The sequence below is a fragment of the Eschrichtius robustus genome, chromosome 16 (assembly GCF_028021215.1).
Source record: "Eschrichtius robustus isolate mEscRob2 chromosome 16, mEscRob2.pri, whole genome shotgun sequence".
In the NCBI taxonomy this organism is placed as follows: domain Eukaryota; kingdom Metazoa; phylum Chordata; class Mammalia; order Artiodactyla; family Eschrichtiidae; genus Eschrichtius; species Eschrichtius robustus.
In genome coordinates this window covers 73,781,473-73,803,832 of record NC_090839.1, presented here as the reverse complement: position 1 = coordinate 73,803,832, position 22,360 = coordinate 73,781,473, and the positions used below count along the sequence as shown (strand labels likewise).

The window sequence follows — 22,360 nt, the reverse complement described above, 5'->3', positions numbered from 1 at the left end:
TTAATAGTTGTTATTCTGTCAACTATCTGACCACCATTAGTGAACCAGTGGGAGAGGCAATTTTTAATTTATGAAATGGAAATTTATTTCAATTAGTTATAATGTGGTTAAGAAATCACATTTGAAAATATTTATACTATGTCTGAAATAGACACACTAATACACACATACTCAACCTTTTCACTTTTCACTTTCAGCTTGGATTTTTTTTTTAACTGAGCATAAGCATTGACAGCACTTCTTGGAACTGTTTAATGTATATTTAATGTCCACTTTTATGGTAACCCTACATTAAATCCCATTGGCCAAAAGCAAGTTATAGCTCTTCTGGTTGCTGGCCAAAGGCTGGTGGATCAGCACCATGGACAGAGGGAAATGGTGCAAAAGGTCACTCTAAGGCTACTTGTAAAATAACAGCTGTGACAGCAGATGTACTACCAAGGAGAGACTGGTGTGAACGTTCCCCTGGGGATCATGGGAAGAGCGTGACATCGGGGTTGGGGTCAACTCAGAGGATGGGGTCTTAAGAAAACAACCACTCCTCCAAGATGTCTCTGAGTAGCATGATCTGCTTATTTATTGACCCATATCAATTTCAACAATTTTTCAGCAATTTGCTCTTCTGTTCCCAAGGTGCCAACATTTCCAAGCTGAAATAAACATCAATACCTAACTAGAAAATATGAAGGACATTTGTTCTTTTTACCTGTCCAGCATCTATGACCCTTTTTTCCTTTGCAAACCACCTTTCAAACAAATAAGCTGTTCTTAAAAGATGACACTAAGGAATTGCTGATGCTATGGGGAAGCGTTTGCGATTATATTGAAGTTATGTTTAAGATGGGAGTCCCTGTCTTTTAGCAGTATATTCTGACAGCTACAAATGAAATATGATGTCTGGGATTTGTTTCAAAATAATCCAGGATCAGGGGAGTAGATAGAGATAAAGGGAAGTCAAGTTTGGCCATGAATTGCTAATTGTTAAAGCTGGAGCATGAGAACACAAGAGTTAATTCTCTCTACTCTTTTATATGTTTGAAATTTTCCATTAAACATATACATATACATGTGTGTGCATGTAACACTGAGAGGCCACAAAAAATAAAAATAACAATGATTCCTGAAGAATGTATAATCCTGCACCTAAGAGATAATGCAGAGCAAGCTTTAATACCCTCTACTCCAAGAGGAGCTTTGAGGAGACTAAGCTATAACTGGCCCCTGCAGACTTGAGATTTCTGTCTCGCTCAAGATCATATGATGGACTAGGGAGTTCAGATGTCTAGGGATGTTCACTTTCTTCTGGAGCAAGATGTCTCAGGAGAGTAGTTTCCAAGAAATGAAACCTTTCATGCACCTCCCCTGGCAAGAGGCAGCTGGGGGCAGCTTGCAGTTGCAGGGGCTGAGGCTGAGTGTAGGGAAGGGGTCCCTGGTTGTGATGATGGGCCCAAGGTCAACACCTAAAGTTTGGGGTCAGAACTAAAACAACAACAAAGCATTCTTTAAACGTAAAATGGGCTAGATAAGTAGAGGGAGTCGAGATATGATGCCAAGTACATAGGGAGAGGAGCTAAAACATGAAGAGGGTAGTCAGGTACAAAAGTTAGACATACCTAAATATTTCCTGGATTGGGGGAGGGGTTGGGGGGCTTTTCATGCAGTACCCACATCAGAAGCAAATAAGGAGCCAACACAGATGCTGGTGGATAAAATAAGAAAGTGAATGTAAATGTGCTTCAAAATCTGTGGAACTGTGCACACATGGCAAGAATTACTCAGAGCCTATGGACAGCAGATGAGGTTGAGTGCCTACTATGTGCAAGGCATTGCTCTAAGCACCTGGCACACAACAGTTAAATAAATAAATAAAGTCCTGCTTCATTGAGCTAACAGTCTAGATAAATGTATTTGCCAATTATTTAAAAGTGTGATAATTTCACCTGGCTTTTTCCTTTAGACAGAAAAGATGGCCTCCAGCTCACTGCAATCCCCACTATTCCCCATTCCCTACTGTCTTTTTTTGTTTAAATACATTTATTTATTTATTTTTGTCTGCATTGGGTCTTCGTTGCTGCGCGAGGGCTTTCTCTAGTTATGGCGAGTGGGGGGCTACTCTTCGTTGCGGTGCGCGGACTTCTCGTTGCCTCTAGAGCTCAGGCTCAGTAATAGTGGCGTACGGGCTTAGTTGCTCCGTGGCACGTGGGATCTTCCCGGACCAGGGCTCAAACCCGTGTCCCCTGCGTTGGCAGGCGGATTCTTAACCCCTGCGCCACCAGGGAAGTCCTCCCTACTGTCTTATACTCTACTTCACTCAATTATGTTATCTGCCTGAGCCCTGCAGCCTTTCGAGTTTGTGACCCCTGCTCCCTAATGTCCCTGAGGTGCTTGTGACACTTGCCTCTCCTAAAAACACCAAATGGCTCAAGGAGCATACAAAAGATCTTGTTCTTAGCCGGCTCAGAATCGTGGGTTGCCACTTAGTCTAAAGTAACCTTGGGCGGATACATCACCTCACCGAGCTGTCGATGTCCTTAACTCTAAAACGGACGTAATCTTACCTGTTTTATAGGATTTCTGTGAGGATTAGACTTTGCCTAGTCAGCTCTTCCTCCTCCTTTGGATCTCACCCCTAGCTTTACCTCTTCAAAGAAGCTTTCCCAGACCTCCTAAGTCAACTCCCTCTAATATACACAGATTCTAAGCATCATGTACTCGTCGGCAGTACCTGCCGCAGTTACAACTGTACATTAGTTTGTAGATTATTTGATTAACACGTGCCTCCCCCACCAGACTGAAAGCTCAAAAGTGGCAAAGGATGCTGTGTTTTTTGTTTGTTTTGTTTTTATCACCACCTATCACCATGTCTGGCAAAAAAAAAAAAAAGGTGCTCAATAAATATTATTTTAAAGAGACCAAAGAAATGAAATAAAGGAAAGTAAGCTTGTAGACAGCTGTGTAAAGACAACCTCTGGCATGTACTAGCTGCCCAATAGATTCTCACCTAATGCCTCTTGGCTGCTAGAATTTGCATGTCAAGTTTTAACTAAGATTTTCTCTAAGAAAAAAAGTTACTAAGTTTTATTTTTTAATAGTCTATCTACCCGCCAACCCCAGAACAGGGATTTTTGCTTTGCCCATTGATATAAGCCAAATGCCTAAAAGTGCCTGGCACCTAATCAGTAAAGGGATGGAGGGAGGGACGGAGGGATGGGCGGGCACAGTTCTGGGGTTTCACAGAAGTTGAGAGACTGGACAGCTCCTCCTGCCACCACCAGGAGGAAGCTGGGGCCTGGTCGGAGGAACTCTGAGCCAGAGATGACATCCTCTCCCAACAGTTTTAGCTACACCGACTTCCCCGGTGCCCGGGGCAGTAAGAGCCCCCGAGGCGAAGCGCAGTCCCCGCTGCTCCGCAGGCAACGGATGGGGACATTCACAGATGCGAACATTCACATATGCTCCCCCAGAGGAGGACCGGGGCGGCACCGTGTCCCTCCACGAGGGCCGCTGTCCCGCCGAGGGTCGCCGCCTACAGCAGCCCTTCCAACACGCGACCGTTCGCAGCGCGTGACGGAACCCTCCGCCAGGCAAACGAGTCCTCACACCCCGCGTCAGAAAGGACTTCGCGCCGCCTCCTCAGTAGCGCTCCTCAACCTCACAGACTCTCCCCGCCTCCCAGATTCCCCGGCTGACGGAGAACGCCCACTCCCCTTTCTCACACTGTTCCACTGTCTCTTGCAAAGTGCCTGCGGTGTATCCGTCCGCCCCGGGGAAGAATCGTCGCACCGCTTCTCATTCCTAAAGTGTCTCAGCAGCGCGTCGCTGCGCTGCGCGCTCTCGCGAGAGTCCACCGCACCGCCCCCTCCCCCCAGACCCTCGCCGACGAGGAAGCCTCCGCTGAACCCTGCGGCGCGCGAGCGCGAGTGGCGCATGCGTGGCCGCTGCTCCCAGCGCCCCCCGCGCAGTCCGGGAACAGAGCGGACGAGGCCGCGAGCGAGCATCCTGCAGACGCCACCCTACGAAGCGTTGTTTGGTCCCCGCGGTTTCTCTCCCCTTAGGGACAGGACCGCTTCGCGGCTTTCCTCAGCGTGTGGAGGTTTCCTGAGGACGGCCCGGGCCACCTTGGGCCAGAAGAGCCGGGCGCTGGCCTCGGATAACGTCGGCCCCCGCCCCAGCCACCCGCAGCGGCCTGGGCGCACTGCAGTGCCCGAGCCTCGAACCCGGGGCCGGGCGGGGCCTGCGCATCCGGCCCCACCCACTCGGGGGCCTCCCCTCCCCCGGGCCCTTCCCTGGGTGTCTGACACACCCCCTCCCGGCCCGGCTGTCCGCCCCCGCCCTCCTGTCCGCGGTCCCCTTGATTTTTTCCCAGTCCTCTAGCGTTGCTCTTTCCGACACTGCACTAAAAGATGCACCCTGGAAAACCACAACGCGGGGACACATGTTGTTGGGAGAAGAGGCTGAGTTCTTGGACCTTAGGGTACATGTTCACCTTTTCAAGGGCCTAGTGTAGATTTGATTAATCAGCCTGGGGTACCCTGTTCCTGCTGACACTGCCGTTTTCACTTTCCTGCCTTCCCACACTTCCAAAACCATTAGCAGGGAGCTCTCGAAGGTTTGGTTTCTTCGAGTCTCCTTTGAGCTAGACGTGAGGTTGACCCCCGGCTTAGAGCATGGCTGCATCCCTGGGCCCTCCGATCGACGCGCCCCTGGAGGTTGAGGGATGCCTAATAATGAAGGTGGAAAAGGAGCCCGAGTGGGCATCGCAGCCCATTCTGGAAGGATCGGACAGCTCTGAGTCCGAGACTTTTCGCAAGTGCTTCCGGCAATTCTGTTATGAGGATGTGACCGGACCCCATGAAGCTTTCAGTAAACTCTGGGAACTTTGCTGCCGGTGGCTGAAGCCAGAAATGCGTTCCAAGGAACAGATCCTGGAGCTGCTGGTGATTGAGCAGTTTCTCACCATTTTACCCGAGAAGATTCAGGCGTGGGCACAGAAGCAGTGTCCGGAAAGTGGAGAGGAGGCGGTGGCCCTGGTAATACATTTGGAGAAAGAGACTGGAAGACTAAGACAGCAGGTGAGAGAGGATTTTCCAAATTTTTGTATTTAACAAGAAGGGGGTGGAAAGGAAGATGGGCGAGGGATGCATTGCAGGAAATGCAAATTATGGAAGGATAAATGGTAATAATGAAAGACCTTTAAAGGGAATCTACTTAAAAGGGATCAGAATTTGATATTAAATAGAAAAAAAGCTTTGGTTGAACTATTATCTTGCAAATGACACTAAACATTATGCATCTAAGTATTTGTTTTAAATCTTTGCGTAACGTTTCCCCAAAAAATTATATGAGAGAACAGTACATTATGCTTCACAGGATTTTACTTTTGTAGCTTGATCCTAAAGAGGGCTATTTTGCCCTGCCCCCCACCCAAAAAGAAAAGGAAAGAAAGGACTTCATTAGTTACTCCAGGGCCTCTTGTCATCCTTTAATATTCCAATCCGTGCCTTCTGAAGTGCCCTCAATGTCTTCATCCTTGTCACTCTTCTCCATTTTAATTGCTGATCCTTGTCAGTGGCTTTGCATGCTCTTCTAATTGTTTTTCATCAGCCCTTTCAGTAACCTCATGAAATCCTGCAAGATTTGCACTTTCACCTTGCACAGGATTTGTGTAAAGATCTGACTATTAGCAAGTTGCTGTGTTGGTCAGAAATAGACACTAGATGTCGAGATTAATTTTCTAAGTTTTCAGTTCACTAGTGAATTAATTAGTGTTCTGAGAACTTTCACTTCTCTGTGAACCTAATAGATATGAGGACTCAAATAATGTCTAGTCTGATAACAGGGAGGCTCTGTATTTCACTCCTAACAGATTTTCCCCCTCTGTATACTAATAAAGAGCACTCTCCTATTCCCTTATGCCCAGACTTCTGGACAATACTATTAACCTGATGCCCTCAGAGGTCCCATTGGGAATGGAGTGAAATTTTCATTCCTTCTCACATCTTCTGTCCTTCTTTGATATCTTTCTTGGGGGAATTTGGCCCTGATCTAGCCCTCTTTAACTCCCTTTTAATATTGTGGCACTGACTTTATTTCCCAGGTTAGCAGTCCTATGCACTCAGAGAAGCAAGCCCCACTTGGAGCAGCATGGGAGGTGGCAGACTTTCAGCCAGAGCAGGTGGAGACCCAACCCAGAGTGATGTCTCTGGAGGGAGCTGAAAGCCTCCACTCAGGACACCAGGAGCAGCTGAACCAAAAGAGAGAGCTTCGGCCCTTACCCAAGAATGGTAAGAACTCAGAGCATGCCCAGTGCAGAGACCATGGCAGATTTGTTTTGTAGCCCTAACACTGTGACTTGTTCAGCGTAGGGTCCCCTCAATACATATTTGAGAGTAAATTGAATACTGGGGAGAAAGATTTCATTGGCTTCAAGAATTGGGAATATGTGTGACATAAGTAAAAGGGATCTTAAAGATGGAATCTGAGAAAACATAGATTGCCCAGACTGGCCTTAAGGTCTCATAGGGTCATTTAAGAATCTCCACTCTACAATCAGCTTGTGGTTTTTAGTCCTGCTGCATGTATAAGTGTGTGTATTCTTGGCTGACTATAAGCAACTTGGAAAAACTGTTTGGAAGAAGAAATGAGATTTTTTTTCAAAAAGTGACTGACAGTAAGGCATCACAGAAGTGGCATATGAGAGGGATAAACAATAAGACTTCATAGAGAAGAGACAACTGGTGTTCATATCTGCCCTAGACGTTAATGAATCAAGTCAAATACAAGGAAATGAAGACCCTGTCCTTCCCAGTCCACAGTGATCTCTCCATCCTCTGCAGCATGATGTCAGGCTTAAAGAGAGGAGTGGAAAGATCACTGAACCTACAATAAAAAGACATGGGTTTATATCCTTTCTCTGCCCCCTCCCTGTGTTATCTCGGGCAAGTAATATTAATTAATTAATCTCTGTGTATTAATGCATAGAGATTAAGAGATTAGGCTTTAGAGGTAGACAGTATGCGTTCAAAACCTAGCTCTGCCATTCTTTATCTGTGTGGTCTTGGTCAAGTTACTAAACTTCTCAAACTTTCCATTCTGTCATCTGTAAAAGGAAAATACTAAGGTTGTTAGCGTAGATTAAAGGAGGCATTGTAAAAGGGTCAGTGCGTAATAGTGCTCAATAAATGTTAGTTTCCTTACTCCCGTAATGGCATGATTATTTTTAAACTTCAAATCTGTCTGACTTACAGAACCCCTCATCAAGAGGCAAGATTCACCACCTTGGACCCCACCTCCTTATCCCTCCTGAAATTCATATTATGATAGAATGCATTGCAAATATTAATGGTTTCTGGATTTTTCAGTGTTTGTTCATCAGCATCAGAGTTCCCTTGTTCACATGGATTAGATGCTGTCAGTTACTTTAACCTGATAAATTCATGGTGTTTCTGGATTTTGCCATCTCAGGTGATAAGGAGTTCCTAAAGTAAGATGGTTTGTTCTGTTGAGGTCCTTACTGGGGGTATGGAGGACAGAAAATTTGAGGGATAGATATCTCAGAAAGGTGAATTCCTTCTAAAAGAAGAGAGAGGATTTCAGCCATGTGTGCCTAAGGGAATAATGTATTTCCAAGGAAGTGATTCAGTTTGATTCCATAGAAAGTAGTAGATCAAGCTTTTGAGTCTTGGTCACGGTAATATTTATTCTTAAAGTTTTCCTAGATAGTGAATTCTAGAGTAGAAGTTAGACCACAGACTGCCTTATACTATATAAGCTTATATATCTTCCTTCCACCTTTCTGGGGGTATATTTGCCTGTAGTGTTCAGTACTATGTATCTGTATACGCTAACATTTTTTAGGACAGTATTCACTCATAGGGGATTAATTTGTGCCAGAGATGGCGAACTGGTAACTCACGTGCCAAATCGGATTGTTTTGTTTCACCTACAAGGAGTTTTTGGTTTGGGGGTTTTGTTTGTTTTTAGTTCTCAAGATTTAAGACTTGAGATTGTACATAAAAGTCCTGCTTTCTGGCTTCTCTTGAAAAAGTTAGAAGCTCTGGGGCTTCCCTGGTGGCGCAGTGGTTAAGAATCTGCCTGCCAGTGCAGGGGACACGGGTTGCAGCCCTGGCCCGGGAAGATCCCACATGCCGCGGAGCAACTAAGCCCGTGCGCCACAACTACTGAGCCTGCGTTCTAGAGCCTGAGAGCCACAACTACTGAGCCCGTGCGCCACAACTACTGAAGTCTGCATGCCTAGAGCCCGTGCTGCTCCACAAGAGAAGCCACCACAGTGAAGAAGCCCACGCACTGCAAAGAAGAGTAGCCCCCTCTCGCTGCACCTGGCGAAAGCCCACTCACAGCAACGAAGACCCAATGCAGCCAAAGATAAAATAAATAAAATTAAAAATTAAAAAAAAAAAGTTAGAAGCTCTGTGCCAGGGCAGTAGTCTCACAATGAAGCATCAGCTGGATCTGAACACTGGGTGTACCCTTTCAGTGGGACATGTGCTCTCCAGTTCCCCACAGTCCTTACCTCTCCCCTTTCATGATGTCCTTTACCTGCCTACTCCCTAAAAGCATTTGTGTTTGTGAGCCCTGCTTTAGGGTACCGTGGTTTGGGGCATTGTTCTGAACTCATTGAGAAAATAACCAATTTATATTTGTCGGTTTTTTATACATGCTCATTTCATAAAAGGAGAAGCAGCATGAATAAAATGGCAGAGCCTACAACACTAATTGTTTCTTTCTCTTCTTACAGCTCGGCCTTCTCCCTGGGTTCCTCCTCCTGCTGATGAATGGAACACCATAGATCAGGAAGTAACAGCCACACGAGTTCCTGCTGGGTCCCAGGTAAATTGTAATTGTTCTCTCTAGCCTAACTTCCTAGGATATTCAGCCACAATGATTTCCTCAAACTTTTATACTCCCTCCAAGAGACTTTTTCCCCCTTGCTCCTTTTCCAGAAGAGACTGCACCCAGCCATCTGAGTAATGGGACTCCTTGCTGGGTCATCTCTCTTATGATTCTTTATAGTACCTTCTGCTTCATTTGGCACATAATATACACTTGGTTCTTTGATTTTAATTTTTATTTAGGGACTTTCTGTGCTTCATCCATGATCATTCATCCTTCAAAAACCCATGTGGTTATCTTGGTAGTCATTACTGTTAGTGTGTTACAGGGACCAGTGAAAGATGTCCACATGGCAAGAGCTTTTTCCTACAAAAAGAGTGTGCGTCAGATTCCTGCTCACAGAGACCTCTACCGGGATATTAGAAAGGAGAGTATTGGGAACATGGTCTCCCTGGGTAAGGATTCTATCCCTTTTCAAATAAAAGATTTGGGGATTTCTAATATATTCACTTCTACCGATGATAAAATAGTTATAAATGTTATCACTTTAAGGACCTCCATGGGTTGTCTAGTCATTTCTGTGCTCTAGCATACCATGTTCTCATACCTCACTCATTCCTTTCTTCCAATTTATATTATAGATTTTTATATATTCTTATAATTTAGTGATTAAAACATTGGAGAGATTTATATATGATTGTCATATTATTGAAATATAAACTTATCTACATCCACTAGACTAAAAATTCTGTAAAGTCATAAGGTCTTTTTAGGATTTGTTTTTGTTTAAACCATAGTAACCCCAACACTGTGCACAGAGCCTGACATATGGGTGGTGCCCAGCAAATATTCAGTGAGTGGATGGAAATCTTATAAACAGAAGAAAAAAAGTAATTTCAATACAACAACCTTGATAGCGTGTTGTGAATTTTTTAAATAGCACAAATTTTTACAGGCACACATAACCACTGAAGTGTAATTTTACAAGCAAACTTTTGAAGAGCTATATCATCTGCTTTAACAATAGGGCTAAATATGGTTCATTCATATGTAAGCTACAAGTCAGAGATTACTTATGAATAAAATTATAGGCCTAAAATGTGCACCAATACACACTATAGATACTATAAACCTTTGTTGTCTAATAGAGTAGCCACTAGCTTCACGTGGCTATTTAAATTTAAATTTATAAAATTAATTAAAATTAAATAAAGTTTAAAATTCAGTTCCTCAGTGGCAGTAGCTACATTTAAGGTATTCAATAGCTGTATTGGACAGCACAGTTACAGAACATCATCATCAAAGAAAGTTCTGTTGGGCAACAATACATACAGACCCTGAAGTACAGAGATTACAAAATAGGCCGTGTCAAACTGAATGAATAAAGATAAACTGACAATTGTTTATAATCAGAAAGTAATTAAAGCAGTTTAAAAAAATGATCAACTTAAGATGACACTGATGACACACCAGTAACAAAGCACTCTTCCCAAAACAGCAGGACCCTTGATTTTATTTTATTTTTATTTTTATTTTTTTTTTTTTAAATTTTTTGGTCACACCATGCAGCATGTGGGATCTTAGTTCCCCGAACAGGGATCAAACTTGCGCCCCCTGCGGTGGAAATGCAGAGTCTTAACCACTGGACCGCCAGGGAAGTCCCAGGACCCTTGATTTTAACTTTTACTTAGGCTCTCTGCACTTCATCACTGATCATTCATCCTTCAAAGACCCGTGTGGTTATCTTGGTAGTCATTGCTGTTAGTGTTGTTACAGGAGCCAGTGAAAGATGGCCACATGGCAAGTTGCCTACACAATAGCTGTTTCCTAGTGTTGCCTTGGATCACACAGCATCCAGACCTAGTAAAATGATGAATTAGAGGTTTTAGTAAAATCTGCCATGAGTGGGTTAGAGACCATACTATGGACATTCAGATTTAGCCCAGTGCCTCCATGTATAATAATTACATATGGAAAGGCCCAGGCCCAGAGACACCTGGCTCGGTCTTTTATCATAGATTGTAAACTAAAGGCTTATGAGTCTAGCCTACAAACATATTTGGGCCTTGCACAGAGTTTTAATTTAAAATTAGTTTATAAATCTGGATTTCCAGTATCTCTTAAAAAAATCAAACGTCAGGCACAATGGGCCCACCTTCTCTCACAGCAGCCATTGACCACAGCTGAGTGGAGGAGCTCGTGCTAAAATGCCAGGGCTCTCACTCCAGCCACCTCACTCCTTTACTTTGCCTGCCTGGTCCTTGTAGATGTTTGAACTTTCACTGTCCCTACACTTACTTCTCTCATGTGAAAGTGAAGAGCAAATCTCCGTCCCCAGGGTTCTTTCAGCAAGGATTTGATTTGATGCTGCCTCCCTAGGGGAATTCCGTGAAGCTCCTATGTGTGTTTTCTATAGAAGGAAACTAAATGTTATTACATACTTATTAGGCATTGGACACTTTACAGATGATCCTTTATTTAATATTCCCAGCACCTTGTTGAATAGATTATATTATTTCCTAGGAAACTGAGGCTCAGAGAGATTAAGAAACTTCCCCTGGTCAGAAAGTAAAGTAAGTGGTGGAGCTAGGATTCCAATTTAAGACATGTTGATCTCCACCGTATTGTAAAGTAAAAAATTCAAGTTACTTTCCTATTCTTACGTATCTTTCCCATTAACTTCACCAGAATGTCTCCAAAAGTTCTTGACTTCTCATCTCCCATAGCCCCAGTGTGTGTATGTGTGTGTTGAGTGGGGGAGTGAGGGGATGTGGGGAGCAGGTGTAAGCACACTTTATAAGTAACGAATACTGGCTCATAGGAGCACGCTCTGAACCTAACACAATGTTAGATACTGAGAGGGAATTGAAGGTAATGAAATACGTGTTTCTTACCCTTAAAAGTTTTCCTTTAAGAACTAGCTGGGGAAGGAAGTGGTACATATATGAGAAGGGAAACGGTAGTCTAAGTAGATGATTGTGCCAAATAACTCGTGTAAGAAACTAGTGTGCATGATCATGGTTGAGGAAGACTTTAGAGAAGGAACTGAACAAGACCTTTAAAGGATAGGTGTGAACAAGTGTTCCAGGAGAGCATACTACAGCAGGAGATGGGGGCATGCAGTGATGATCTCTCTAGCATGAAATATGTTTCTCTTACTCTAGGAAACACAGTGTCTACAGCTAACAAGATGGCACAGTTGGAGCAAAGAAAGGAGCCATGGACAATAGGTCTACAATCCCCTAATAAGAGGAATGTCCTACGAAGCAACTATGTCAAGGAAAAGTCAGTTCATGCTATTCAGACCCCTGCAAGGAATGCAGGGAAAACACGGAGAGAGCAGCAGCAGTGGGGTTTGGAAGATGAAAAAATAGCAGGCGTACATTGGAGTTACGAGGAAACTAAGACTTTTCTTGCAATTCTCAAAGAGTCTCGCTTTTATGAAACACTTCAGGCCTGTCCCCGAAACAGCCAAGTATATGGTGCTGTAGCTGAATGGTTGCGAGAATGTGGCTTCCTCCGAACACCAGAGCAGTGTCGGACCAAGTTCAAAAGTCTACAGAAGAGTTATCGAAAAGTGAGAAATGGCCACGTGCTAGAACCCTGTGCCTTCTTTGAGGACATGGATGCTTTGTTGAACCCTGCAGCTCATACTTCATCCACGGATAAGCCGAAGGAGATTCTGTCTCTCCCCAGACTAAAGAGAATTGGTATCAGTGCTAAAGAACAGATCAATTTGGTGGAGGAGGAAGAAGCCGCAGAAGAATCTGATGGTGATGAAATGGGTGTTGAGTTTATCCAGAAGTCTGAGCTTCGTGGTGCTCCTGTATTATTTCAAAACCTGAGTGGTAAGAATGGTGCTTTTTTTTTTTCTGGTTGGAAAATGGATGATGTGGTCTTGTGGAAAAAGGAGTAGACCAGAAGTGACCAAACCCAGGGAATTCTGTCACGCACACCTTGCCACTCATCACTGTAATTGGCCATGTAACTGAAAGTACTCCCGGGTGTTTTGTTACCCCCAGTGCAGTCTGAGTAACAGCCATGAAGGGTTCTTTTTTGGGTTAGAGCACAGCATGAATTTTGAGTATTTGGGGTCTGTGGAAGGAAGACAAATGGAGTCCAGGGTTCTAAGGATCTAACATTATCTGAGAATTGTTATAATGCAGTCAATTGTATTAGATTGTAACAGTCAAGGATACATTATTATACTCTCAAGGATAGTCCATAAAGGAATGTGTAACTAACAACAACAAAAAAAAGAATTAAAAAAAAAATTCAAAGAGAAGACAAGAAAGGAAAAGAAGAATCACAAAGTAGATGCATTAAATGGAAAAAAATCAGTAAGATGATAGATGTAAATCCAAATATATCATTAATTACAAATTTAAAAGTCTAAGATTATCAGATATAGTTTTTAAAACTATACTGCTTACAAGAGATACATCTTTTTTTTTTTTTTGGAGCAGAGAAAGGCTTATTGCAGTGCCAAAGCAAGGAGAACAGGTGGCTCATGCTCAAAAACCCAGAACCACAAGAGAATCATCTTAAACGTAACACAGAGATATTGAAATTAAAAGGATAAAAAAAAGATACTATGCAAAAGAAAGATGGTGTTGAAATTTGGGGCCTGGGACATGCAGAACTAAACCACCAGTTAGTAGCTATGTGACGGCTGACATATCATATAACGACTTTGAGCTTCAATTTTCTGTCTAAAATATGGCTAAGAATATGAGGGTAGTTGTTAGTGTTAAATGAGATAATGTAGATGAAGGCATTCTGCAGATGCTAAAATGCAATAAAACATTGCCTGGTGTCACAGTTATTAGTAATGTTTCTGTACTCCACTTTATGAAAAGATGATAATTTCTTAGGTAGAATGGAAAAATAAACCAGGCTGGGAGATCTGAGACTGTACTCATGACTGTACCTATTCAAAACAAACAGATCTCAGGAAAAAGATGGGAAAATGCATTATACAGGTATTCATCATTCTGGAAATCCATAGACATGAGGGTAGGGTGGTTTCAAATGTGGAATCCAATGATATGACTGAAAGAGACCACCCAGTAAGGTAGAGGACAGAAAAGACTTTCCTACTACAGATTATAAAACACCCAAAAAACATGTTTAACAAACTGTCTTCAGACATATCCTGAAAAGCTTAATTCTGCTATAAAAGCAGGACATCTGCCTGTCTTACGGATGGTTTCATCTCTCAAAGTAGAGGACTCAGTAACATCAAAAACTACTCTGGACATAGTTCTGCTGTTCGAAGAAGACGGGCTAAAGAAATGATAGGGAATTTGGGGGGAAAGTTCCTGCTGGGTGTTCTAGCCCATTATTCCTAACAATTTTTAAAAGACAGACAGCTAAATCCTTAATAACCATAGCAATGGCAGATTTGGGGGGCTGCATTTTTATTCTACCAAGTGAACTTTGAGATCAGTTCATCAATTTTAATTTTAAAATCCTATTGGGATTTTGACTTTATAGATTCATTTGACAATTGATATCTGTACAACTTGAATCTTCCTATCCAGAAACATAGTGTCTCTCCATTCTTTCTAGTTCTCGTATGTCTTTCAATATAATATTATAGTTATTTTATATAGACCTTCTCATTTCTTGCAAAGGTTATTCACAGGCATATAATAGTTCCAGGGAATGAGATTTGTTTTCTTGTACTTCTTATATTTTGTAATGTATAGAGGCTTCAGACACCTTGTATCTTTGAACTTTATCCTTGAATGGCAGGTGTGCACTGGGGCTACGAGGAAACCAAGACTTTCCTTGACATCCTCCGTGAGACTCGGTTTTATGAAGCACTGCAAGCCTGTCATCGGAAGAGCAAGTTGTACGGGGCCGTGGCTGAACAGCTGCGAGAGTGCGGCTTCCTCCGGACACCGGAACAGTGCCGGACCAAGTTCAAAAGCCTTCAGAAGAGTTACCGCAAAGTGAAAAATGGTCACGTGCTAGAGTCCTGTGCATTCTACAAGGAGATGGATGCCCTGATTAACTCTCGGGCATCTGCCTCTCCCACCAGCACCCCAGAGGAAGCCCCGTCACCCTCAATTCAAGAAAGAGAGGACATTGAGATTGAACCCCAGGAACCTACGGGCTGGGAACCTGAGGAGGACTCACAGGAGGCAATAGTTGAAGATTCCAGCAGTGAGAGACTGAGCGAGGAGGAAATTGTACAGGAGCCAGAATTCCAGGGACCTCCAGGTTTACTGCAAAGCCCGAGTGGTAAGGATCGTGAGGGGCTGTGGTCTAAAGAAGGAGGAAGTGGGATTTACTGACAGATCAGAAGAGCTGGCACATCGCTCATGAATGTCTGTTCATTAAGCAGATATTCGTGTGTCCTGTGGCATTTGAGGAAAAGGGGGAGGTATCGATGAATAAAACAGAGGCCCTGTTCTTATGGTGCTTCTGTTCAAGGGAGGAACTTGGACTCTCATGATTTGGTTTTTGGGATCTCAGCCTCGGTTTTTGTGTGTATGGGGCAGATAATGTTTAATATCTCCTAGAAATATTGTGGGGAAGAAGAACTTGGAATTATACGTGAGAAAAACTCAGATCAGGGAGGTGTGTCAGTACGCTCAAAACAGAAATGTCTCAGTTATGTGTGATGTGCATGAGAAAAAGGATAGGCAGAGACAAAAAGACTTTATTCTGGTACTGAGCTCCACCTGCGGGTTTCCCGCTGACCGCTGGATGCCCTCACAGGCACCTCACCAGCAGCCCAGGCTTAAAATTTTCAAAATTAAAATCAGCATCTTCCTTCCCACACTATGGCTCTTCCCTGTGTCTCCCACAGGTCATCCAGACTTAAAAGATAGAGATTTTTTTGATGCCTTCTGTCTCATTGTTTACATCCAGGCAGATGATATGTTTTTTCAGCTGTTGTAGAACTTCCATCTGCCCCCCTCTTTAGTTACCATAACCATTACCCTAGTTTAGCGTTTCTCTGTCTCTTGCCTAAACTATTGTAAAAGTCTCCAAACCAGTTTTCTCCATTAGACTTGTATTAAGGTTCCACAACCATCCTTAATCTGAGTTTGTCTTTCTAACCTTACCTGTTATTCTTTTCCTTCCTGTACTCTATGCTTATTCAAAACAAACATTAGAAAAGGAAGTTCACACATATGCTCTCTGGTAGTATTTATACAGGAATTTGTATTTGTATGGGAATGAAAGCTGAAATTATTAACTCTGTAACTGGAACTGTTAAAGTTGATAACTTTGGAAACAAAGTCCTTCTCTTGTGAATCTTGTTTTTTAAGGTGAGCTCCAGACCTGTCATCAAATTATCAGGCTCTGTCTGAGGCAACTACTAGGCTGTAACTTCCTCCAAATCCCGGAACAATGTTTGACTCAATCAGAGTGCTTCGGAATATGACATTGTTAGGGCTTTTGACCTAAGTCAGTGGATTCATTGATGGCTGTCCTCCTCTTCCAACCCAGGGCACAGCCACCCCACTTGGGACTGAGGGATGTTGGCAGTTTCAGCTCAATATGTGGAAGGAAAGTAACATTGAAATTAGCAAGTAGAAACAAGACAGTACAACAAAATGCATAAGAAGAAGGGTTTGAGAATCAAGCAAACCTGGATTGGGCCTAAGTTACACAGTTTGTGAACTATTTATGGATCAAGTAATACGATGTCTGAATTTACTTCAAAATAATCCGGGTAGCGGGAGCAGAGAGTGTGTGGGAATAGAGGTGAAACAAGATTAGCCAGGAGTAGATCATTGGGTAAGTGGTTCATGGAAGTTCAGTTTATGTACTGTTCTCTACTTTTCTGTGTTTAAATTTTCCATAATAAAAAGTTAATACAAAAACCACACAGTTAATAAGTGACCAGGATGGAATCATACCAGAGCTGTCTGATTCCAAAGCCTGTGTCTTCACCACATCATGCTCTCTGTTCAGAAAACTTCTCGGGAAAGCTGGGATCCAAGATGTACTGTGGGATGTAGATGAAAGAGTGAGGAGAAGATAATTCCGGTTTGTTGAGCAGTGAGAATTAAGATTTGAGTTAGTGTGGTCTGTGTGTGAGACTGCCAGAAAAACAAAGTGACAGCAACATTTGAGAAGAAAGAAATACTCTTGGATAGAATATGACTATAGGTTGATGAGCTTAGAAGTCCACTGAGGAATTTGGACTTGATCATTAGAATCTAAACACTAATGAAGTGTAGTGTACTTTGATATAGATGAGAAATTTTGAAAGCAGGATGAATTGTACTGGAATTTCAGGGAGATAAACTAAGTTGCTCCCATGTTAATCAGGATACAGATTGGGGATAATGGCTTGGATTATAATTCAATTCTGAAAACATTTCCAAAGGCCTACTTTGTGCTGGGTATTATTGGCTATTCGTGGAACTGAAAGAAAATAAGGCCCAGTGAATCAGGAAAGAGTCCCCCACACCTGAGGCCAGTGAAGCACACAGGGATCCTAACAGACAAGGCCTGTAGGCCATGTTGTTTATGTTGATACATGACTGGTCTGAAATTTTTATTGTCTTTTTTTTCAGATTTTGAAATTGGAAGTAGTATCAAGGAGGATGCAACACAGGTAATATATAAGGACATGGAGCAGCATAGGGCATTAATAGAAAAGTCTAAAAGGGTTGTTTCTCAGAATGCTGATCCAGGTAAATATTGTAAAAGGGAATGCATCTCAGGAAGACAATGGGAAAACCTTCAAGGAGTCAGACAGGGAAAACTGATGTCTCAGCCTAGAGATTTAGGGAAAGCTGTTGTGCATCAGAGGCCTTTCATGGGGAAAAGGCCCTACCGACTTCTCAAATACGGAGAAAGCTTTGGAAGGAGTGCTCGCCTCATGTGCCGGATGACCCACCAGAAGGAAAATCCTTATAAGTGTAGTGTCTGTGGGAAGTGCTTTGGTAGAAGCAGGAGTCTAATCAGACACCAAAGAATCCACACAGGAGAAAAACCTTTTAAATGTCTTGACTGCGGGAAAAGCTTTAACGACTCCTCAAACTTCGGTGCCCACCAGAGAATCCACACAGGAGAGAAGCCCTACAGATGTGGAGAGTGTGGGAAATGCTTCAGTCAGAGCTCGAGTCTCATTATACATCAGAGAACCCACACTGGAGAGAAGCCCTACCAGTGTGGAGAGTGTGGGAAAAGCTTTACCAACAGTTCTCATTTCAGTGCCCACAGGAGAGTCCACACTGGCGAGAATCCCTACAAATGTGTGGATTGTGAGAAGAGTTTCAATAACTGTACGAGATTTCGAGAACATCGGCGAGTACACACTGGAGAGAAGCCCTACGGGTGCGTCCAGTGTGGCAAACGCTTCAGTAAGAGTTCTGTTCTCACTAAACATCGGGAGGTTCATGTGAGAGAAAAGCTTCTGCCATACCCTCCAGCGCTCTATGCCCCAGAGAACCCACACAAGGGAAAGACTGATGAATTCAGGCAAACTGTTTGATGACGATCTCTTCTCTTCCTAAATGTCCCCTTAGCCATTTTACCCTAATCTCACTCTTGGAAGCAATCTTTCTTTTCTTAGCTATAAACTGTAATTCCCAAGATAAGGCTGAGAATATAAAGACTTGGATCCTGTCCTCACCTCTGCCTCTAACTTGATCAGTCTGTTCCTCTCCTTCTATGTGTCTCAACTTTTCTTTTAATAAAGTGAAGAAGATACAGTGTCTGAGTGCAGAATGGAATTCTCTTCAGTATGTCAAGGCCACTGCCATGGGATCGCTAAACCCAGCAACATCCAAGATCCTTCAGTGTATGGGAGAGTTGTTATCAAGGAGATAAAAAATGCTCAAAGTTTTTTTCATTCTCTACCACATGCGATCCCGGATGCAACTTGATCACAGAGTTTCCTGTTTGGGTAGAACTTTCAGGAGCCTGATGAGAACTACATCAGATCCATCTTGGTTTTGAAGATATTCACAAAAGGAGAGTGAAGATTTTTATAGTTTCCGCCAGAAGTCAGTTGCAGTGTACCTTTTTTTGTGTCAAGAAGTTGATCTAAATAGCTAAGGTAGAATCCCTGTATTGTCACTGAAATAATGCCTTGCCCTCCATAGAGATGAGAAGCAACTGATCACCCATCGTCCTTTGTAGACTAACCTTTTCTGTACCTGAAGACTGAAAGCCTCTTGGCTGCTGTTTCTCCAGCCTATAAGTAATCCAGTCCCTGTTACCGTTTCTCCTAAGTCCTACACTTACCTCTTAATTGTTCTGGGTGCCCTTGTCTGACTCTTCTGAGCTACCATGCCCTCCTCAGATTGAATAGCGTGCATGCTCATGGTATGTCTCATTAAAGTAGAATTTCAGACACATTCTAGTTCTGAATGTGTGACTTCTCTGGTTTTTATCTAGAATATGACTGATATGTTGGCATATTTTATGCCTCCCAACCCCACACTTCAGTATAATATTGTATAATCTTAGATAGTTTTCTAAAACTCTAAGGAGATAGGGAAAGAAGTGAGGTAGAGACCTGAAACATTCAATATTTATAAGATCAGTTGGACTCCTTAGACCTGCTTTAGATCAGATCGCCACCTTGGTCCAGACCAGCACTCCAGAGCTGCTTGTTAAGTTTACCATTCTCTTTTCTGAGGCTCCTAGTCCCTGTTCATGTGGTCGTAAACCTCTCTGTAGAACCCTGAGTAATTTATGCAGCTCTATACCTCACTGAGTGAAGGTGGAAATATTTACTGAAACTTCCAGTCCGGAACACTTTTTGCTTTCCACATTTACCAGTTGGTCTGAAAGATGTCTTTGACAACCCCCAGCACTGGCCCGATAAATATTGAAGGAAGTGTTCAGATGGGGAGATAGTTCACTTATGGACGTTGCAAACCAGGGATTTGGTCATCCAAAGCTGTTAACTCCAGGATGAGGCCAGTGGCATTTATACCCTTAAGATGAAGGTAACCTCGGGGGGCTTTGCTTTGGGGAGGGAGAAGTCAAGTTTAGTGGAAAGATAACCAACCAGAGTCAGGGCTGTAGATCATTTTTTTGATCTTATCTCTCCTTTGTCAGATGCTCTCTTATTTGAAGACGTGAGTATGTTTGAATCTTTTGAAACTTGTTCAACAAAGTACCAAGGAGGGTAGGCAGTGTAGAAAGAAATCCAACTTACGGTGCCAGAATCGGGTGTGGCCTGTTGGAAGGCAGGTGACTCAGGTAAACATTGATAAATGTTTCGTACATTTGTTAGGAATGTTAGGATTGTTCACATCTCTGTAGGTTGATTTCCTCTGTGCTGTCTGAATTATAGACTTCTAATGGTAAGTGCAGTTTCATGTTGGTAGTGTGCCTAGCACAGTGAGGTGTGTGTGGTGCCAGTGGGCGTGTGCTTGTATTGTGTCGATGTTCTGGAATTCTAACTCTAAAGACGATGCGCATTAATAGAAATCACCACTTAGTAATAGGTACGCAGGATTGATCATTATATCGAAGCATGATTCAGGAAAGTAGATGATTTACTCATAAATATTTATTAAGCACTGTTATGTGTAAGGCTATGTTCTAGGCACAGTGAGGGATATGAAATGAAAAAAGGCATGGTGTCTGTGCTCAAGGAACTTGCAATATGATGGAAGAAGTATTGCAGCAAAAGGTAATGTCAATTATGTTCATGTCAATTACGGAACATAATTAGTTTCTTAATGAAAAAATCACCTTCACTTGCAAAAAGAGTTTTTCTACTTGCCTAAAATCATATTCTCTACCTCTGTCGCTTCAGTTTCCCCAGTGGCAGGAAAGGCTCAAGAACCATTCCTTCTCCAGTGGAATAAACTGATTCTGTCTGTCATATGTCTGGGATCAAGCTAAGGTGAAATTTGGGTTCCCTTACCTTTTCCCAGTTGTAAGTGGACTATTTGAACTTGTATTAAATTAGCTTACTGGACTTTGCTTCTGAAGAAATAGAAAGTTCTACCCACCATCTTAGACCAAGGCAGTTTGTGTTTTATCTTTTTTAAGGTGGAGCATGAAAGTCAAAATGAACAGTCATACTCTGATTACTGTGTCTCATTTCACATAAATTGCCTTTATGAAGATCCGTAGGAGAAGGTTTCTTCCTAGGTCTCAGTACCAGAGAAAGCTCTGATCCTAAAGCAAAAAAAAAAAAAATCTACCTTACAAACACTGATTTTTTTTTTTTTTTTTTTTTACAACTTACTGCTTTTCTTTCTTCTGGCTGCTGGAACAAAGAAACTTACAAAAACAGAACTTACAACTCACCTCAACCAACTACTTAAACCTATATTTATCTAATACTGTATTTTTTCTTTAAAAATTACCCCAAATCCTATTTTTTTAAAGTGGTGCAAACAAGTAGGCATTTTATTCTCTGACCTCTTACCCAAGGCACTTTGGAACCTGGTTGTATCCCTTCGTAGGCTTATTTTGTTACTTCCACAAATGCCGTGATTCTTACAGGCATTTTTATTATACACATACAACCTAGTTTATTCATCTGGAAGGAAACCTTAGTTTTTTAGAGGAAAACTTCACAATATGCTTAAACAGTTCAGGGCAGCCTGCACGCAGAATGAGCCTTAGACCAGAAGCCAAAAGACAAGTTTCATTCTTGTCACTACCACTTTGAGTGTTGCTGGACAAATCAGCGTCTCTCTGGGCCTGATATCCTTATCTGAAGAGAAGTTGAGTATGATTGCCAAGACCGCTCCGGCTCTGATGTTTTGTGAGGCTATGGGGCATCATGTCGAGAGGAAGAGATTATAAGACCAGGCCACTGCCCTGGCTCGCCACCACAGGCAGCATTTCGGACCACACTGAGTCCACCCCATACTTTAGCAGGAAGATGCTGTGAGCAGTCCGGGAGCTTGCTCGGTGAGGAGAAAGGACAAATCGCTCACGTTCAACCGCAGGCAGCCCCTGAGTCACCTCGATAGGCAGTGGCAGGTAGCTGCAGTGGAGAAAGCCTATTTTGTGAGCTCTGGTGCCCAGTGACAGACACGATTCAACTCTGAGGGAGCTGGGGAAGCCCCCAATGCAAGGAGCGTCTGAGTGACTTGTGTAGTGATAAGCCTTTACCTCTGAATGCATTCAAGTATAAATGTATGTCTACTCATTGTTTTGTATTAATGTTCACTTAGATGTCTTCTTGAAAACTTGTATGTGAAATAAATGTCTAAAATAAATGACTCCCATTGGTTTTTGCCATAATTTGAAGCCTGTCTTCTATTAAGGAAAAAGAGAACTTATCCAAGGGATAATAAAAGCTGATCCTCATAGCTCAAGAGAATTTCAGTTTCTTTCCAGCCCACTGTTCTCCCCGCAGCTAGCAGGGATCTCTTGGGAGTCCACAGCTCTTCCTGTGCTGCAGTCCTCTGATAGTTGTCACTGCCATTGTCCCAGAAAATGTTCGGCTCTAATTCTAGAGTGGAGTTAGTCTTGGAGGCACGCACTGCGTGTGTTCTTGGAGGGGCACTCAGCCACAGCCTCTGCTGCTGGAACAAGTCTTGACATGATTTCC

General features: G+C 42.8%; 1 protein-coding gene and 1 long non-coding RNA gene across 2 annotated transcripts in view; one reads left to right on the top strand and one right to left on the bottom strand.

Annotated features, from left to right (window-relative positions):
- Window positions 1–3,801, bottom strand: part of LOC137749967 (uncharacterized) — a 196,922-nt gene extending 193,121 nt beyond the window's left edge. The window contains exon 1 of the long non-coding RNA XR_011070331.1: window positions 3,717–3,801. This is a non-coding gene — a long non-coding RNA (uncharacterized lncRNA). The remainder of the gene's footprint in view (window positions 1–3,716) is intronic.
- Window positions 3,802–3,969: 168 nt separating this feature from the next.
- Window positions 3,970–21,974, top strand: ZKSCAN2 (zinc finger with KRAB and SCAN domains 2). The gene is made up of 7 exons (XM_068524496.1): window positions 3,970–5,072; window positions 6,098–6,284; window positions 8,759–8,850; window positions 9,182–9,308; window positions 12,018–12,701; window positions 14,611–15,102; window positions 17,397–21,974. The coding sequence occupies exons 1-7, from the start codon at window positions 4,668–4,670 to the stop codon at window positions 18,317–18,319; spliced, it is 2,910 nt and encodes a 969-aa protein (XP_068380597.1). The 5' UTR covers window positions 3,970–4,667; the 3' UTR covers window positions 18,320–21,974.
- Window positions 21,975–22,360: the final 386 nt, after the last annotated feature.

Excerpts from the sequence above, each read along its gene's own strand:
- ZKSCAN2 (XM_068524496.1), top strand. The coding sequence starts at position 4,668 with ATGGCTGCATCCCTGGGCCCTCCGATCGACGCGCCCCTGGAGGTTGAG. Across the intron at positions 5,073-6,097 it reads CTGGAAGACTAAGACAGCAG|GTTAGCAGTCCTATGCACTC; the intron begins GTGAGAGAGGAT and ends TTTATTTCCCAG. Across the intron at positions 8,851-9,181 it reads GAGTTCCTGCTGGGTCCCAG|GGACCAGTGAAAGATGTCCA; the intron begins GTAAATTGTAAT and ends AGTGTGTTACAG.